Genomic DNA, 16,655 nt, shown 5'->3' with positions numbered 1-16,655 from the left:
AAGATCCCCCAAGGGGCTCAGCTTTGGGGTTCTGCAAGATCCAAACCTACACACACAGAGGGAAAAAACCTCCCAGGGACGTCAGACAATATTTGGCGCTCAATTCCGCAATCTGCAAGTTCCAAACACACCCCAATAAAAAGACCCTCTCAGGGACCCCCCTGACAGATTTGGGACCAGCTCCCCCTCCCTGCTCACCTGCAGGATGAGGTGGGGGCGATGGGCCCGTGGCCGGGGGTGCTGTGGACACAGGGGGCACTGGAACCTCCAGCTTCTCCTTCTATTCCTGTTCCTGCTCCTCCTTTTCCTTTCTCCCTCCTCCTGCTCCTCCTCCTTCCTAATCCCACCTCCTCCCCAGTTCTGCCTTCTGTATATTTACAGTGGAGAATTTTGCTTGTTTTTAGAACTAGAACAAAGATTCCAGATGGAACAAGCCTTGCTGGTTTTATTCAGCAGTATCAGTGACTACAGGTCGTCTTTGCTTTGGTTTGGTGCTGTCCTCGTTCCTCCTCAGTGCTCAGACTGGGCTATGGGGTGTCCTTGTTTGCTGCATTTTCAGAGTTCCTCTTGGATCCTTTGGGCAATAGGCCGTGCCCTGGGAGGATTCTTTGTGCTCCTTTGTGACACAGGAGAAGCTTCCAGGCGGTTTTTGGGTGAGCGGCTGCTGTGGTGTCACAGGAGCGTTTCCACGTCCCCGTGGTGTTCCCGTTGCTGTGGGACACGGAGGCCTCAGTGTCCAGAGCGGCTCTGGGCGCCTGCTCGTTGCCAGAGGATCCTCCTGCCCGAGGCATTCTCAGCAGCCAGCCCAGCCCCTGACGGGTGTCCTTCGGTGCTTGCAGGGGTACAGTCTGCAGACGTGTGCAGCGCAGCCAAAATGATGCAGCAAGTGGTTGCTGCAGTTGGCACTCTGTTCTCTGTGGCTTATTCGGGGTATTTTTTAACCCACTTGGCACGTAAGTTGAGGTTTTCCCTCGGTGCAGCCTCTGTGGCTTTGGGCTTGCTGTGTGCTTTCTGTTCTTCATCTGCAACGGAGTTGACTCTGTAACCAAATTGCCATGAGGACAGGGTTGGTTTGGGAGAGCTCCTGCCAGCAGCTGCAGCTGAAAAAGGGGGTGTCTGCAGCCAGCGGGGCGTGCACAGCATTTGCAATGAGGCCTGGGGGGTTCTGTTCCCTCAAGCAGGGAGTCTGTGGCAGCAGAGCCTGGAACTCCCTCCGTTTGCTGCTCCAGCCAAGAGCTGACACAGCCCAGAATTTTGTGCTGCTCTCTTGCTTGCTGTGTGAAGGGCCTGTGGCTCCTGGAGGGATGCTGTGAAAGCAAAATGCTCTCTCGGGCTTGCCTTGCTCATTTCCCACCACAGGCAGTTTTTTCCTAACAACATCTGGTTCACGTTCCCTCTCCCGTTGCAGGGCACCTCACGCGTGGATCCCCAGCAGCTCCTCCTTCGGTGAGTGGCAAAGGAAGCTTTGGTGTTCAGAATTGTGCAGCAAGTTGTGAGCTCGGCGTGTGGCAGCCGAGTGCCAGCCTGGGAGGCTGAAGGGAAGTTCCTGTCAGTGTCTTTGCAGCAGCAGCAGCAGCAAAGAGATCCCTGGCAGTTTTCTCTGTTTCTGCTGAAGAGCTTTTGAAGAGCTGCAGGACTGGTTTTGCAGGCAGAAGATTGCTTGCTGGCTTTAGCCATGCTGGAATATGGAATTCCCAACAATAAGTGGCAATGTGGGCTTTAGCCCATTGTTAGTTTGAACAGCTCTGAACCCTATTTCTGCTTAGTGCAGCTGGATGTGTAGCTGAGGATAAAGAAGGTGATAACTGAGATAGAACTTCCCGTCCCTCACGCTCCCGTCTGTCCACAGGGCACCAAAGCAGCATCAGCACCTCCTCTGGCTCCCTCTGCTTGCAAAGAGGAGGCCAAAGAGGAGGAAGAGAGCAGTGAACTTCCCGCTGTTCTGGGAGACGAGGGCGAACACCCCGCGGTTTGGGAATACAACGGCGAGGCTCCCGCGGTGTGTGACAAGGACAGTGGACATCTCCTGGTGGGGGACGAGGACGGTGGATGTCCCTTGGTGTGGGATGAGCATGGCCAAGCTCCCATGGCATGGGACGAGGATGACAGCAATCTCCCGGTGTGGGATGAGGACAGAGAACGTCCTGTGGCTTGGGAAGAGGAGGGTGAACCAGCAGCATTTTGGGAAGAGGATGAGGAACCTGCACTGCTTTGGGAAGAGGATGGAGAACTTCCCTCTGCTCCTGAAGAGGACACCGAAGCTCCCTGTGCTGCAGGATCCTGGGCTGAACATTCTGACAGCAGCACAGCCCTGCAGCCAGAGGGGAGCGGGGAGTGGAGCCTGATGCAGCTGAGTACGTCTGCTCTGTTCCTGTGTGCCAGAGCAGGGTGCTGTGTGTGTGTCTCAGCATCAGCTGCACCCAGGGTTGCTCTGCAGCTAAATGGCACAGGGTCATTTATTGTCCTTCCCCAGCTGAGAGCAAGGGGCTCCCGGCCCCAGGGAGTGGGGCTGCATTCTGGCTCTCATCTGAGAGGGAGCATCTTCCACCTGGTTTCTTTCAGGGAACACGGTGAGCGTGGGGGAGCCTGCCGAGAAATACCTGGAACTGGAGCAGATTGGCCAAGGGTAAGTGCAAGGCAGTTACTTCTGCACAAGCAGGGCCCAGGTATTTTGCTGGTGCAGGATGCAGTGAGAAGTCAGGAGAGCTCCAAACCCCTTCAGACACTGGGGTACGATGCTGCTGTCTCTCAGTGCTGATCAGAATTGATAACTGTGGTCAGAAGGCACCTTGCATGGCAGAGGGCTGGTGGCTGCTGTGCTGTTGTTTGAAGGGTGGATGCACTCGGGTGTTTTGTGAACGCTGCAGACAGCAGAGATCTCCTGTCTGGGCTGCCTTTCACTGCCAGGGCCTAAAGCGCTGCTTCTTTCTTCTCTGCTGTTTTGTCTCCAGGGCTTTTGGAACCGTTTCCAAAGGACTCGACAGGGCCACGGGAGGAGAGGTCAGTGTCAACACGCCCAGCACGTCTGGCAGCTCTCGAGGGCTTTCCCCTCTGCTGGGAGCTGTGGCTGGAGCTGTGGGGCCCAGCAGAGCTTTCCTGCACAGGCTGCTCCTCTGAAGGCAGAGCAGGGTCAGCCTGCAGAGCACAGCTGAGACAGACTTGGTCCTTCTCAAGTGCCCAAAGGAAGGCAAGGAGGGCAGCGGTGTCTGTCAGAGCAGGACACGCTGGCCTGGTCTTCATGTCTAAAAGTGTGAATGCATCAGCTGGTGGAGACTGAGGCCAAATTTACCTTCATCCCAGCCTCGGACAGGAACACTATTTAGCAGTTTTATCATCCTGAGTTTCATCAGGATACCTCAAGGCCTAATTAAGGAGAGATCCTGCTTGGGCTCAGTTTGGGGTTTTAGTCTTACTGCAGCTGTTCCCACAGAGACAGGAGAGAAATGAGAAGATGGATGTGCAGAGCAAAGCTCTCTCCTAAACCCTGCAGCTGTGTTTGGGTCTGGTGTCAGTGGCAGCTGTGACAGGGATTATCTGAGCAATGGATGTGCACGTTTGCTTTGTTGTGCTATCCCAAACAGGGCAGGGACATTTGAAATCATGGCCAAATGCCATAGAATTGCTAAAGGGTTCCCGGCTGTTTTGCTCTGTGTGCACGGAAACAGAATTACCTCCTGCTTGCAAAATGTGTTGGAATAATAATCCTAAGAGTGTTGAGGCCATTTGAGAAGACTGTAGGTGCAGAGAATGTTGTTAGAGCTTTGAGGCTGACAGCTGAGGGAGCATTTCTGCAGAGCTTACAGAGCCAAATGTCTCTGGCCATGAGTCCTGTAACAGCCCCAGCGAGCAGAGCAATGGGCTGTGGGAATGGCACTTGCTGAGCTCTGGTGTCCCATCCCAAGGCAGTTTGGCACAGCCCAGCTCGCTCGCTCCAAAAAGACTCGCTCCGTCTTTGCTGTGGCCTCCTGCCACAGACTGCTCCAGTTAAAGGTCTGCAATGTCCCTTCAGGTGGCCATCAAGAAAATGAGTCTCAGAGGGCAGAACAGGGAACGAGCTGTGAATGAGGTCGTGGTCCTGAAGGACAAGAAGAACCCCAACATTGTCAACTCTCTGGACAGGTGAGTGCTTCAGGTCTTCTCCCGTGCACGGGCCCTGCGTTCATCTTTCCTGGCATCCCCAGTCTGTAGCCTGTTCTGAAAATGCCTGACCCGGCCATATCTTCCCAGAACAACAGCCTGGCACTTCACTCCTTCCATGTGCTTTTGTTGCTTTGCTTTGGCTTTTTCTTCAACTTCACCCCATTTGCTGTGTTTTACAGCAAGTGCTGATAAACCCTGGTAGAAATTATTTTCCTTGGCTTCTTCTTCCCAGCCCTGTCCCATTGCTGCAGATGCCAGGAAGACCAGGTTCTTGTTTCCAGAAATGCCTCATTTGCCCATTTTTCCATGGTCCTGCTTGTTTCTGAAGGGACTTTGTGCAAGGTTTTCCAAGCATTTGACTGCTTTTGCCCCAAGTGCTGCACGGCCTCCTCCCCTGGATAACTCTGGAAGTTGTGTTGCCTTGTTCCGGAGGGAATGGTGGAACTGATGAGTTCAGATGCTGAAGCAGCTGGGGACAAGTGTTGTGGTTCCACATTGAGCTGGGCTGTTGCTAAAGTGCATTTTTCACCTGCTTGCCATCTAAGGCCTCTCCTTTCTCCCGGGTGCCTCCTTCTCCTTTAGACTGTGCAGATTCCAAGGCCTGTGCAGCCTGGCAGGAATGTCTCTCCATCTGATTCTGTCCTCATTGACAAGTGACCTGGGAACAAAACTCCACTCTGGGCTTTTCCCTGGGGGAATTGAGCAATGCACATTCATCTCTGTGCCATTGTTCTCCTCTTCCAGCTTCCGTGTTGATGGAGATCTCTGGCTGGTGATGGAATACATGGATGGAGGAACTTTGCAGGACGTTGTCAGACAGACACGCATGGCTGAAGGAGAGATGGCAGCTGTCAGTCAGGAGGTGAGGGATCCTGCTTGTGCTTCCCATGGCTGGGACACCATGGTCCTTCCAAAGAGGCTGTGAGAGCAGAGTGGCTCCATGCTCAGGCCTTTGTTTCTGTGTTGGTTTTATGAGCTGGAGAGGAAAGAGCCTCTGAAGTGAATGGCCTGCAAATATCACTGCATTTCTACTCTGTTCTTGTCTTCTTTCCTGCTGTTGTGGTACTCTCTGTCTTTTTTGGATCTGATTTCCTGTTCTCAGCTTTGCCTTGAACCTTTTGCCTGGAGCTTGTCTGCACTGCACTCCTGGGCTGTCACAGCAAAGTTGCTGCTGGCAGAATTCTAAACTGTCCTTTCTTGTGTGATATATTCCAGCCTCTGATTTTTTCCCCTCATGTTTCTTGTTGTCTCTCAGTGTCTGCAGGGCCTGGATTTCCTCCATTCCATCCGGGTGATCCACCGAGATCTGAAGAGCTCCAACATCCTTCTGGGAATGGACGGCTCTGTCAAGCTGGGTGGGTGTTCCTGGCCAGGCACGGCGCTCCCGGGGTGCGGCTGTGGGGCTGCTTCCCAGTGAGGGCCAGAGCCCCACAAGTGCTGCTGGTGGCACTGCCCAGCCCCTGCTGCCAGCTGAGAGCGGCTGCCCCGTGCAGAGAGCTCAGGAGAGGAGCAGGCTGTCAGGAGTGCCTTTGCTCTGGGTATGGCCCTCCCAGAGGGGCAGGAGTTGCAATCTAAAGCTTCAAAGGAAATCAGTAAAGCCAAGCATGAAAGCTGAGGGCTTCTTTAAGGGTCCACTTCCATCTTTCCTTGGCTACAGCCCTGAGGACATTTCCAGCTGGATTCAGCACTGCATTCCCAGACTGAGAGTGGGGAATCTTTGTGCTTGGTTTCCTCATTGCAGCTGCCTTTGACAGTGCTTGTTTCTGTCCTCAGCTGATTTTGGCCTCTGCGCTCAGCTCAGCCCTGAGCAGGACCAGTGCAGCTCCATGGTGGGCACTGCTCACTGGATGGCCCCAGAAGTTGTGACCAGTTCTCCTTACGGCCCCAAGGTGGACATCTGGTCCTTTGGCATTGTGACCATCGAGATGGTGGAAGGAGAACCTCCTTACTTCCAGCAAACGGGGGCCATGGTAAGAGGCAAATTCTCCAGGCTTTGCAGAGGCCTGTGAGCACAGGGTGACCCTGCACTGGGAGGAGCAGCTGGAGGTTTCTGCACATCGCAAAGGGAATTCCCACAGCACCTGAGCCTGAACACAGACAAATATTCTGCAGTCTCCAGCAACAATTTGCTTTGGCATTTAAGTTGTTGCAGCTCTTGTGAGGATGACCCAAATACATGAAGCAAGTGCATCAGCTCTAATGCTGTCTTGCAGAAAACCCCAAACCAACCCCAACACCCACACCCAAACCCAACAAGTTTTCTGGAGGAGTTTCTAAAAGAGGTTTTGTGAGATGAACTCCCCCTGGCTCTTCTCACTGGGAAACTTGTCTAAAACATGAAGATGATTGTTTAACATCCCCACACTCTAACATATTTCTTTCCTTCCTTTTACTTTCTCTGTGTCACCAAGCCTGAGCTTTCAGCCACACAAACCTGCTGTTCCTTGCCTGGCAGTTTCTGGCATGGGGCATCAGGAATGCTTTTAACTTGAGGGTCAGTGGCACTGCAGAGATGCATTTGATATAAGAATCCCTTGAAATAACACAGGCAGACCACACTGACTCTTGAAAATGGCCTGTAAAGCTGGTGTCTGTATTTGGAGAAGCAAAATGGGCTATTTCTGATGGAGGTTCCTACTGACAAAGTCAGCCAATGCAATCGGCTCTGAAGGCAAGATCATTTGGATGTTGCAATGGCTGTGGCTGCTCCAGGGTTTGGGTTTTTTGGTTGGCCCAGAAGAATGAGCTGTGAGCAGCAGCATCTGTGCCAGGGAGGAAAGTGCCCGGGGAGCTGGGGCAGAGAAAGCGGGCTGGATGTGAGCACCTGTGGGTGTGGAGGAAGCTGTCAGAGCGCTGTGTTTGCTTTTCCTGCAGGCCCGCGCTCTGATCCGGCAGAACGGGAGCCCGCAGCTGCAGGAGCCCAGGCGCCTGTCGGCTCTGCTGCGGGACTTCCTCGAGTGCAGCCTGGAGCCGGACGAGGAGCGGCGCTTCTCTGCCCAGGAGCTGCTGCAGGTGAATGCCAAGCGGCTGCGGGGGAAACGGCAGCGCCAGGGAGGGCTTTTCTTGTGGGGCCCCCTCCCATCATCTCCAGTCCCGCTGCTTTTCACACGCAAAGCCAGCAGAATCCTCGCCTGCTTTGGCTTGGCAGGCTCCTGTCGAGCTCATCTGGAGCTGGTGCCCCGCCACGAGCGGGGACATCTTCAAGCACATCAGGTGGCTCAGAGCCCTGCCTGACCTGAGCCTGGATGTTTCCAGGGAGGAGCCACCTCCCACATCTCTGGGCTCCCTCTCTCAGTGTTTCCCCACTCTCCTGCTACAGCAATTCTTCTTTACATCTAATCTGAGCCTGCTTCCCTCTCTTGACTTTCAAACCATTCCCCTTTGTCCTGTTGCAACAGAGCCTGTGAGGAACTTGAGTCTGGAAAGTAACAGTTCATTTCTTTCTTTTTTATCCCTTGGGCAGCACCCATTTTTGTCATCAGCCAAGCCTCTCTCCAGCCTGACCCCTCTGATCACTGCAGCAAAGCAACTGAGGGAGCAGCGCAGGAGGAGATGAAGCACAGGAGGCCAACTTTTCGTTATAGTAGTTAAGACAAGTAGTTAGTTATGTTAGTTAGGACTGTTAGTTAGTTAGAGTAGGTTAGGACAGCCTGTTTGTTATGGCAGTTATTTGAATAAAATCTCTCTTAAACCTCAATCCCTTGAGGTGTCCTGTCCTTCTCCCGCTGTGCCTCAGCTGCCCGGAGCACTGCGAGGGGAGAGCGGGCCCAGCCTCGCCCAGAGCTGAGCCCCAGCAGAGCCTGGCAGAGCCCAGAGCAGCCTCGGCATCTGCAGAGTCAGCCTGGAAGGAGGCGCTTGGAGCCTTCTGGGCTGCAGCCGGCTCTTGCTTACAAACTGTGTGCGCTGGAAAATGCCTCTGGTTCTGCGGGAGGGCAGAAGGGGCCCGGGGAAGGCGCAAGTGCTCCATGCAAGGGAAAAACCTGCCCTGTGTTTGTGAGAAATAACTATGTTGTTGTTGCCCTTTGCTATTATGTGCTGGCTTTTGCAAATTATTATAATCAGAACGATTTTGATATAGCACAGTTTGTAATCACTTTTAACTGCTTTTGATATAGTAGTGTTATAAATGACTTTCAAATTTCCAAACAATCAAATTTAATTAATTGATAATACAGTTTAATAAATTGGATACAAAATAATAAAAGAATACAATTTAGTAAAAAAGAGATACAATTAAGTAGATATATTCAGATATATATATGTGAATATAATTGGCCAGTGGTTACAAATGCTTAAGGCATAAGTAAAACTGACGGGGTGTAGGGGGGACGCTTCTCACCTCACCTCACGTACGAAACAAAGCACTTCAAGCTAAACTTATATACTGTATGCTTATACATATTCATTAATGTTTCCCATAAGTTTCCTCCTTTTTCTGATTTTTCTGACCATTTATTTTCTGAACTACATCCTGTACCTTAATTTTGACGTGTAACATCTGCAAAGGGGTACATCTGCTTTGTAACACTGATTCTTGATCGTTTCTAATGATAACTTTAGTAACAGTTGCAATTTAAGTAGCACGAATCAATTCCATTTATTACACTGGGAATGGGGAACCCCTGCACTTCCATTTCTGGGTGAACCCCCCTTCCTTGGCACAGAGACTCCCTTGGACATTCATTTTGGAGCACCAGGACGCCCTGGTACCCCCTTCCCCAGCCCCAAAAACCCTGCACCCCCTTATCTGGAACCTGGAATCCCCTTAAACCCCCATTCTCGGGAATGGAAACCTCCCAGAACCCCCATTTCTGGACACCAGGACCCCCCTGAACCTCCATTTTCAGGCACTGGGACCCCTTGAACCCCAGAACAGAGGAAGGGACCCCCCTGAACTCCCATTCCGCTGCAGCAGGACCCCCATGCACCCCTGTATCCAGGACTGGAACCCTCCCAAACCCCCCATCCTCACACCCTAGTACCCCCCGCAGCCAAGCCAGGGACCGGCCTGGCCCGGCACGCCCCGCTGTACAAGGCTCAGCGAGCCCTCCCAGGGCTCTCCCACTGCAGAGGTCAATCAGGGAGAAGTGCCAACTGACCAGCCCTGCTGGGGAGATGTGTATCCAAAATGAGAATGGATCCCCCAAAACCACAGCTCTTCCTTTTAAACAGAAAAGAGGGAGATGTTGTGGTGTGTTTTTGTTTAATTTAACGTTTGAAGTTGTTTCTATAAGTGGTTTGTTCTGTTACCCCCTGCTTTGTTGGTTTAACCCAAAGTTATCTCCTCCCCTGCCCTGCCTATCATTGTATCCCAACCCCTTTTTCCAGTACCTTCCCTATCAATCTTGTCCACCCTGCCCCTTGTTCCCAAATGTCCCCTGTCAATCCTGCCTTATGCCAACCCCCTGCTTGGACGTCCCCTTTGGAAATCCCCTAATCCACAGCACCCCATTGGTCCATGTGTCCTATTCCCCTCCCCAGGATATCCCTCACTGGTTGAAATTGTATCCACCCCTGGGCCCTCCCCATATATAAATTGCTGTACACTTGTGTTCTGTGTCTTTTGTCCCTGGACCCTTGGGAGACTAAACCTTTCTCTGAACCCCAATATAAAAGACCTTCCCCCCATTCTTGCCTCCACACTGTGTCTGACAGCTGTTAAGTGCTGTAGAGCATTGCTCTAAGCCACACCTCGGGTCATCCTGCTCCAGAGGTGTGTTCCACTCCTGGCGTGGAGCTGAGGAAGAGCTGACCGGCCTTGGCACCATTTCACACCCAGCTGATCCCAGTGTGTCCCCCTCTCTCCCAGTGCCCTCCAGCGTGTCCATCTCGCTGGTGCCCTTGAGCTGAAGCCAGCAGCTCCTGGTGCTGCTGGAAACTCCCCCGGCAATGCGGGCTCAGCTCCAGCTGCCAGGTGGAGCACGGCAGCCTGGAGCACCCCCTGAGCCGGCACTGGGGCACGGCCCGGCCCCCACAGCACTGGGGGCAGCGGGGGAGGCAGTAGAGGGGCTGGGAGGGGGACTGGGGTGTGCTGGGAGTATGGATGTTAACTATGAGCAAAAGTAGGGAGCGCAGTGCCTGTAGAATAGCAGGCTGCATAACTTTCTCAGTCCCGCCTGAGAAAGTGGCCTGGGAAATCATGGGGAGGAATTAAAACAATCCTCAGAGATAGAGAACAGCCCTGCAGGTGCTTGCAAGAGAAGGTCGAGGGGTGGTGTACACCACTGACCAATGATGGTGATGTGTTAGTTCACTGACCAATAACAGTTTTACCTTTCTGTACTTTCATGTATCGGTCTATAAAAAAAGATCTGAGGTAATAAACCTTAAGAGCTCTCCTGTTCAACTCACAAGAGAGTCTGTGTTGTTCTTCTCACCGTTCCCAATAGAGCGACACTGGGAGTAACTGGGAGGGAGTTTGAGATAGACTGATTTAAACTGGGAGAGGGGTTTGTGGGCCAAGAATGGCTGAGAAGGGAATTAAAGGTTATTGGAGAGGGTGGGATGGGGTTCAGGGGGTCCTGGTGGAAACTGGGAGGGAGTTTGGGGGTGCTGGGTGTAACTGGGAGGGATTTGAGTGAGCCTGGAGGGGCTGGAAGGAGACTGGAGATTGGAAAGCAGGGATTGGGACGAGGTTGGTTGTGCTGGGAAGAGACTGAGAGGGATCCTGATGAGTCCTGGTGGGGCTGGGAAGGAACTGGGAGAGGGTTTGGAGGTCCAGGGGCAGGGCATTGTCCAGGGGGGCATCTGGGAGGGGACTGTGGGATCCTGAGTGGGACAGGAGGGTTTTTGGTGGATCCTGGGGAGGCTGGGAAGGGACTGGGAGGAGGTTTCAGAGGTCCTGGTGGGGTGGGTGAGAGTGGAAGGGTGCTTGGAAGGGCTTGGGGTGTCTGTGAGAGGTTTTAGGGGGGATCCCGACCCCTGCAGACTTCCCAGAGATGCTGCCGTACACTGCCCGCAGGAAGATGCTGATATGGATCGAGGGCTCCATGTTGGGCTTCGTCTTCCTGGCACTGGGGCTTGGCTTCTGCCTGCACAAAAAGGTGAGGGGGGGTCCTGGGGGTCATATCCTCCCTCTCCCAGAACGTGTGTGCTCCCCCGGGGCCCCCAGCCCAGTGTCACCCCCTTTTCTCTGCCCACAGAGCTCCTGAGCCGCTGGCAGCCGCAGCCCATCCCCATGGCTTCAGGCCCAGCCAGCATCCCCCGCTCCAACCCTGGGCTGATTTTGGAGGGGGCGTGTGCCCCCCCAGCCCTGCTGTCACTCTGCCCCCGGCCGGCTGCTCCCAGTGTTCCCAGTAAAGCTTCCCAGTTCGCCCCTGTCCCATTTATGGGGGGCAGTGGGGAGGGACTTGGGGAGACCCCATGGGGGTACCCTGTCAGGGACAGATGCTGCCCCAGGATGGATCAGGACCCCCGTGTGTCCCCCCCATGTGTCACGCTGTTCTGGGGACTCCTTGGGAGACACCAAACTCCAGCATGGCCACCCAGCAAACCCTAAAAAGGGCTGGGACCCCTGAAGCCACCAGGGAAATTTGGGGAGGGGGCACATGGGTGGTACCTGGACCATGCCAAGAGCCCAGTGCTGCCCCAGCCCAACCTGCCCCAGCTCCATCCTGGCTCCTCCTATGGGATGTGAAGGAATTGGAAAAATGGGGATCCAAGGCTGGGCGCTGGGCTCAGGGGAGCAGAAGAGATGGAGGAGGAGGAGGAGGCAGGAGGAAGTAGCGGGAGAAGGGCTGGAGAGGAGAAGGTGGTGGGATGAAGAAGAAGGAGGAGTGAGACTCATCCAAACCCAATATGGAGCTCCCATGCGCCCCTTGTCCTCTGCACTTCCACCCCTGCCCCACTGCCGCCCAATCCATCACCCCACCCCTCTGCTTGGTTTTGGGAGTTCCAGATCCCTCCTGTTCAATCTGAGCCTCAAATCCTGCCTTTCACTCAATTCTGGCAGCTCCTGGCAGCCTTTTCCTGGGAAGAATCCCAGAGTTTGGGAATTATGAGGTGCAGTTCTGGAGGAACGCCGCGGTGGTGTCGATGGCAGGGGTGCCACGACTACCCTGAAGAAGCCGTCCTGAAAAGGACTGTCCAGGGGCACAGGCACGTCCTCTGCCCAGTGAGTGGTCTCAGCTCAGTGGCAGCGTGCAGGCGACAGGGAGAGAGGCTAGGGAGCTGTATGGCATTCCACTGAGAAATAGCCTTTATTATAGCAGGGCCCTCAGTGAAGGGAGCCAGTGACAGCAGCTCTCTGAACAGGGGAAAACTCGGGCTATTTATAGAGGAGAGGGGCGGGGAAAACTGGGATACATGTATCAGGGTGGATTGATAGGGAGGAAAACCGATGGGGTGTAACAAATTAACATGTTCAACTCAAAGGCCTCTGGGAGTGACACTTTTTCTCTCCATGAGAGCAAAGTGAGGGACCTAGGGAGAAGCTCTCCAGGGGAGAGCCAAAATCTCTGAGCTGGCAGGTTCTTTGGGCTCCACAGAGGAAGACAGTGCTGTCTGCTGTGGCCTCTCAGCTGCCCCCCACACCCTGGGGGTGCTGGGATTTCCCTCCTGGGCACAAGGACGTTCATTCCCTTCCAGGAGCCCAATGCCCGGCTGGGGCTCCAGGCCAGGGGGTCCTTGAGCAGCTGCCCCAGAACCTCCGCCAGGGGCTCCCAGCGCAGCCGCAGCCGCTCAGCCTGGGCTCCCCAAAGCCCTCAGCAAGCCCCAGGTCCCTGCCAGGAACCCTCAACTCCCTCAAACCCAGCATCCCCCACAGCCCCTGCAAGTTCCCCCCATGGCAGCAGCCATGGCCATGGCCCCATATGTCACTGGCCATGTCCCACCATGTCCTCACCCAGGGCTGTGTCCCCACCATGTTTCCACCCCTGGCGGTGTCCCCCACGTCTCCATCTGTGCCCGTGTCCCCCCATGTCCCCATGAATGGCCACGTGTCGCTCTATTAGGAACAGCAAGAAGAACAACACAGACTCTCTTGGGAGTTGATCAGGAGAATTTCTCTCTGGTTTATTACCTCAGGTCTTTTTTATAGACCGATACGTGAAAAGTACAGAAAAGAAACTCTTATTGGTTAGTAAACTACCACATCACCATCACTGGTCAGTGGGGTATGTTGCTATATTTTATATATTAGTAAAGGCCTGTCTGCACAAACCAGCCTTTGGAATAAGTCGTGATATTAAGGGCTAAAATCCTTGAAACTTGCCTGCAGAAGAGAGAGTAAAGCAAAACAATATCCTTGTGTACAAGGATAAGAATGTAAACCTGTGTGTGTTAGCCAATAGTAACTTGCTCTGCCCGCAAACCCTGTAGACCCTATAAAAGGTGTGTTGATAATAGAAATAAACGGCATTCACAATTACTTCTGTGAAGACTGGTGAACAGCTCGGGGGTCTTTCAACATCTGGCGCTCCGACCAAGGACACCCCTGCGGGCAGAGGGGCTTTGGAGTCAGCGGAGTGGATCTGGGCATTAGATGTCGCGGGCTTGGATCGGCACCGGATAGGCAGCCTGAGCGCGGTGAAACGCTGAGCGGTAGGACGTGGAAAGTCAGGCTGCTGGGGGGGGCCCAGGAAGGCAAGGACGTGGTAGAAGGGTCGCAACCTTCCCCCTTGCGGGTGGCCGTCAGCATGGAGGCAGAGTTTGCGGCGGTTAAAAAAATGCTTCTTGGTATCCTCGTTAAACGAGGCGAAGCAGCCCAGGAAAAGGACCTGGATATGCTCATTATATGGGCTAATTGTCATGGGCATTTGCAGTGCTCACACTGCTTTTTGCGGTGCAAGAACGGACTGATATGTCGGCTCTGATATGGGAAATGGCAATTACAGAAAAGAGCAAGGACACTCCGTCTCTCGGTTGAACTTGGCAGATTGCAATTAATACCTTAAAAGACAGAAAGGCGAGATATGCTGAGGCTGTGAGCCCCGTAATTCTACCTGCATCACAGCGGCAGATGCCTTTACCTCCCACTGCTGGACAAGCACTCCTATCTATGCTGCCCATGGAGAGAGGGAGGGAGAGTCAAAGAGAAGAAAATAAAAAAAAAAGAAAAAAAAGAAAAAAAAAAAAAGAAAAAAAAAAAAAGAAAAAAAAAAAAAAAAAAAAGTTCCACAGCGAACGCTGAAACAACGAACAGAATCTGTTCAGTTATGGCAGGATGTGATACATCCAGAAATATTTGCTTCATTTTTGGAGTCACTTTTAGCATTACAATCTTATTAATGTTCCATCTTTACCACCCTGGAAGAAAAGAAGCCAAATTTAGTCTGGTTTCCACCCGAACCAGGGGGACATGGGGGAGCACAGAGGTGTGCAGAGAACAAAGGCACCCTGGGGGTAGAAGCAGCAGCAAGAAAAGTTCCAAGGCCACGCTGATAAGCTGCAATGATAGCCGTTGTTGGCACCTGGCCTGAGAGACTTTTCGTGTAACATCGCCTGCTTTTGTAAAATCGTGCCCTTTTTTCCTCTATCGGCAAACAACACGAGAGATTGAGAGAAAAAACTGCATTTGTTAAAGTTAACTTTGTGAGGTTTTTCTTTTCCTTTCTCTCCGTTTTCCTCGCTGCAAGAGTATGTAGAGAATGTGAAGGAAGATAAGAGCAGAGCTGCAGCAGCAGCAGGGTGGGCTCCCTCTTGCTCCCTCTCTAAGAAGAAGCACCCAGATAATACCCAGTTTGTTAAAAAGTTATAATTTATTGGGTTTTCAAAATGTTTTTATATGCCATTGTAGAGTTAATTTTGTGTTTTAAGTAATTATGAGTTCATGCAATTGCAGTTTTTAGGATTTCACTAGAGAAGTTATTGTGATTCTTTGAACGTTTAAAAAAAAAAAAAAAAAAAAAAAAAAAAAAAAAAAGAGAGAGAAAAAGTGTTTAACAGAAGTTGCCTTGCAATAATTGGTTTTAGAACCCAAGGTTAAAACATGGTATGATTTACAGCTTCTAGGAAAACCTTCCAATTAATGTTATCTACAGAAGAGATTTATGGTTTAAAAAATAATTAGTTAAGAGAACTTTACTGTACAAGACAAAGTTAAGTTAAAGTATATATTATCTATTTGCTTGTTTTTTCCACAATTTTAATAAGGTAATTTTAATGTGAGTCCTTTTGTTATATAAAGCACATATAACTGCATATACACCAATTTGGATTTTGGGTTTTAGTTTAAGAATTGGACTTGATGTTTCTGAAAAAATGTAAATGTAGTACTTTTGAAAAGTGCTACAAAGCTAGATGGCAACTCACCAAATCCTGTGTTGTTGTGGTTTTTCTCTAGAAAAACTGCACTTTCAAATCCTAGCCAATTTAAGCATATACTAGGCAAATTCCTGTTATGAATAAGTATTTTTAGTAACATTTGCAGTTATTGTGAGTTATTCCCAAAGCTAGATGACATAGAATTGTGATGTAATTGTTACATTCTTATAATCTTTATAGTGAATTCATGTTACTGTTATATTGTGTTTAAAAAGTATATATCAAACTTTTAGTTGCTTTTTTGTACTAACAGAATAATATTAAGTTATGATTTTATTTAATATAGATTAAGTGTTAATAGAATTAAGGATAGTTAAGTTTTATAATGTTTAGGCTTGAATGTTTTTAAGTTAAGTTTTCTAACTTAGATATTCTTTTAAGGTTAAGTTTGTTATTTCCTTTTATCATATATAATTATTGTTAGGTTTAAATATTGTTTAATTTAAATTGTTTTGTGTTTTATTGGAGACACTTGTCTAAACTGCAAAGTATAGTTATTTTCCTAGAGAGATGAAGATAGCCACAACTGAAACAGCTGTGACAGAACGCTGATGAACACCTGCTTGTGGATAGAAGTGAATGCAGTCTGTGACACCCTTGACTTCATCAGGAGTTCTATTGGTTGTTACAATCTCTGCAGTTTTGTTTGTTATAGCTTTCTTATTTTTCAGTGTTTCCAGAATTTTAAGTAAGTAAGTATCATTGCTGAGGATCAGCTGCCATAGGAGAGGCTTCAGATTAAACCAACTGCTGCATGGTTTAATTGGTCTGGTACCTGAGGCTTCTGATCATTTGATTTGTACAAATGCATTTTAACAGTTTGCTGTGCTGTAAGCATCTCCTAGCTGCTACTATTGAGAACCTTGTTTTAGAAATGAGTTAAGAGGCATCTTTCCAGTTTAAAGCCAGGCCCTGGCCAAGCCTTGACTTTACCTGGACAGAATGTTTGCCATCAGATCCAGATGTTTTCTGTCCCAAATCAGTATTTGAGTCACTTTTTGACTCAGCAATTTGACCCTGTTGATATGACAGCTGGATCAGTTTTGAAGTGGGCTTGGAGAATCATTTCTGGAGGTGATTACCCAATCCTTCACTGATTGTTTTGTTTCTGTTTGTTTGCTAACTATGGGATGCTGGTGCAGTGTTTTAGTAATTAATAGTAGTTTTATATTACATATCTTATTAATAATGTTTATGATTTAATTGATTTTCAACCGGTATAAGTTCTTATTAATTGTGTATATGGTTTTGTG

The 16,655-nt window shown here is 50.7% G+C and overlaps 1 protein-coding gene across 1 annotated transcript; it reads left to right on the top strand.

The window, feature by feature from the left end:
• Window positions 1–146: 146 nt before the first annotated feature.
• Window positions 147–7,834, top strand: LOC147645894 (uncharacterized). Its single transcript, XM_086874153.1, has 11 exons — window positions 147–953; window positions 1,409–1,446; window positions 1,850–2,354; window positions 2,563–2,626; window positions 2,952–3,000; window positions 4,010–4,119; window positions 4,885–5,002; window positions 5,396–5,495; window positions 5,914–6,110; window positions 7,015–7,152; window positions 7,604–7,834. Exons 1-11 carry the CDS (start codon window positions 206–208, stop codon window positions 7,694–7,696), a joined length of 2,160 nt encoding a protein of 719 aa, XP_086730279.1. The 5' UTR covers window positions 147–205; the 3' UTR covers window positions 7,697–7,834.
• Window positions 7,835–16,655: the final 8,821 nt, after the last annotated feature.

Source organism: Cyanistes caeruleus, unplaced genomic scaffold (assembly GCF_971803275.1).
Source record: "Cyanistes caeruleus unplaced genomic scaffold, bCyaCae1.hap1.1 HAP1_SCAFFOLD_146, whole genome shotgun sequence".
Classification (NCBI taxonomy): domain Eukaryota; kingdom Metazoa; phylum Chordata; class Aves; order Passeriformes; family Paridae; genus Cyanistes; species Cyanistes caeruleus.
Note: the sequence above shows the minus strand (reverse complement) of the source record. Positions and strands in the feature narration are given on the sequence as shown.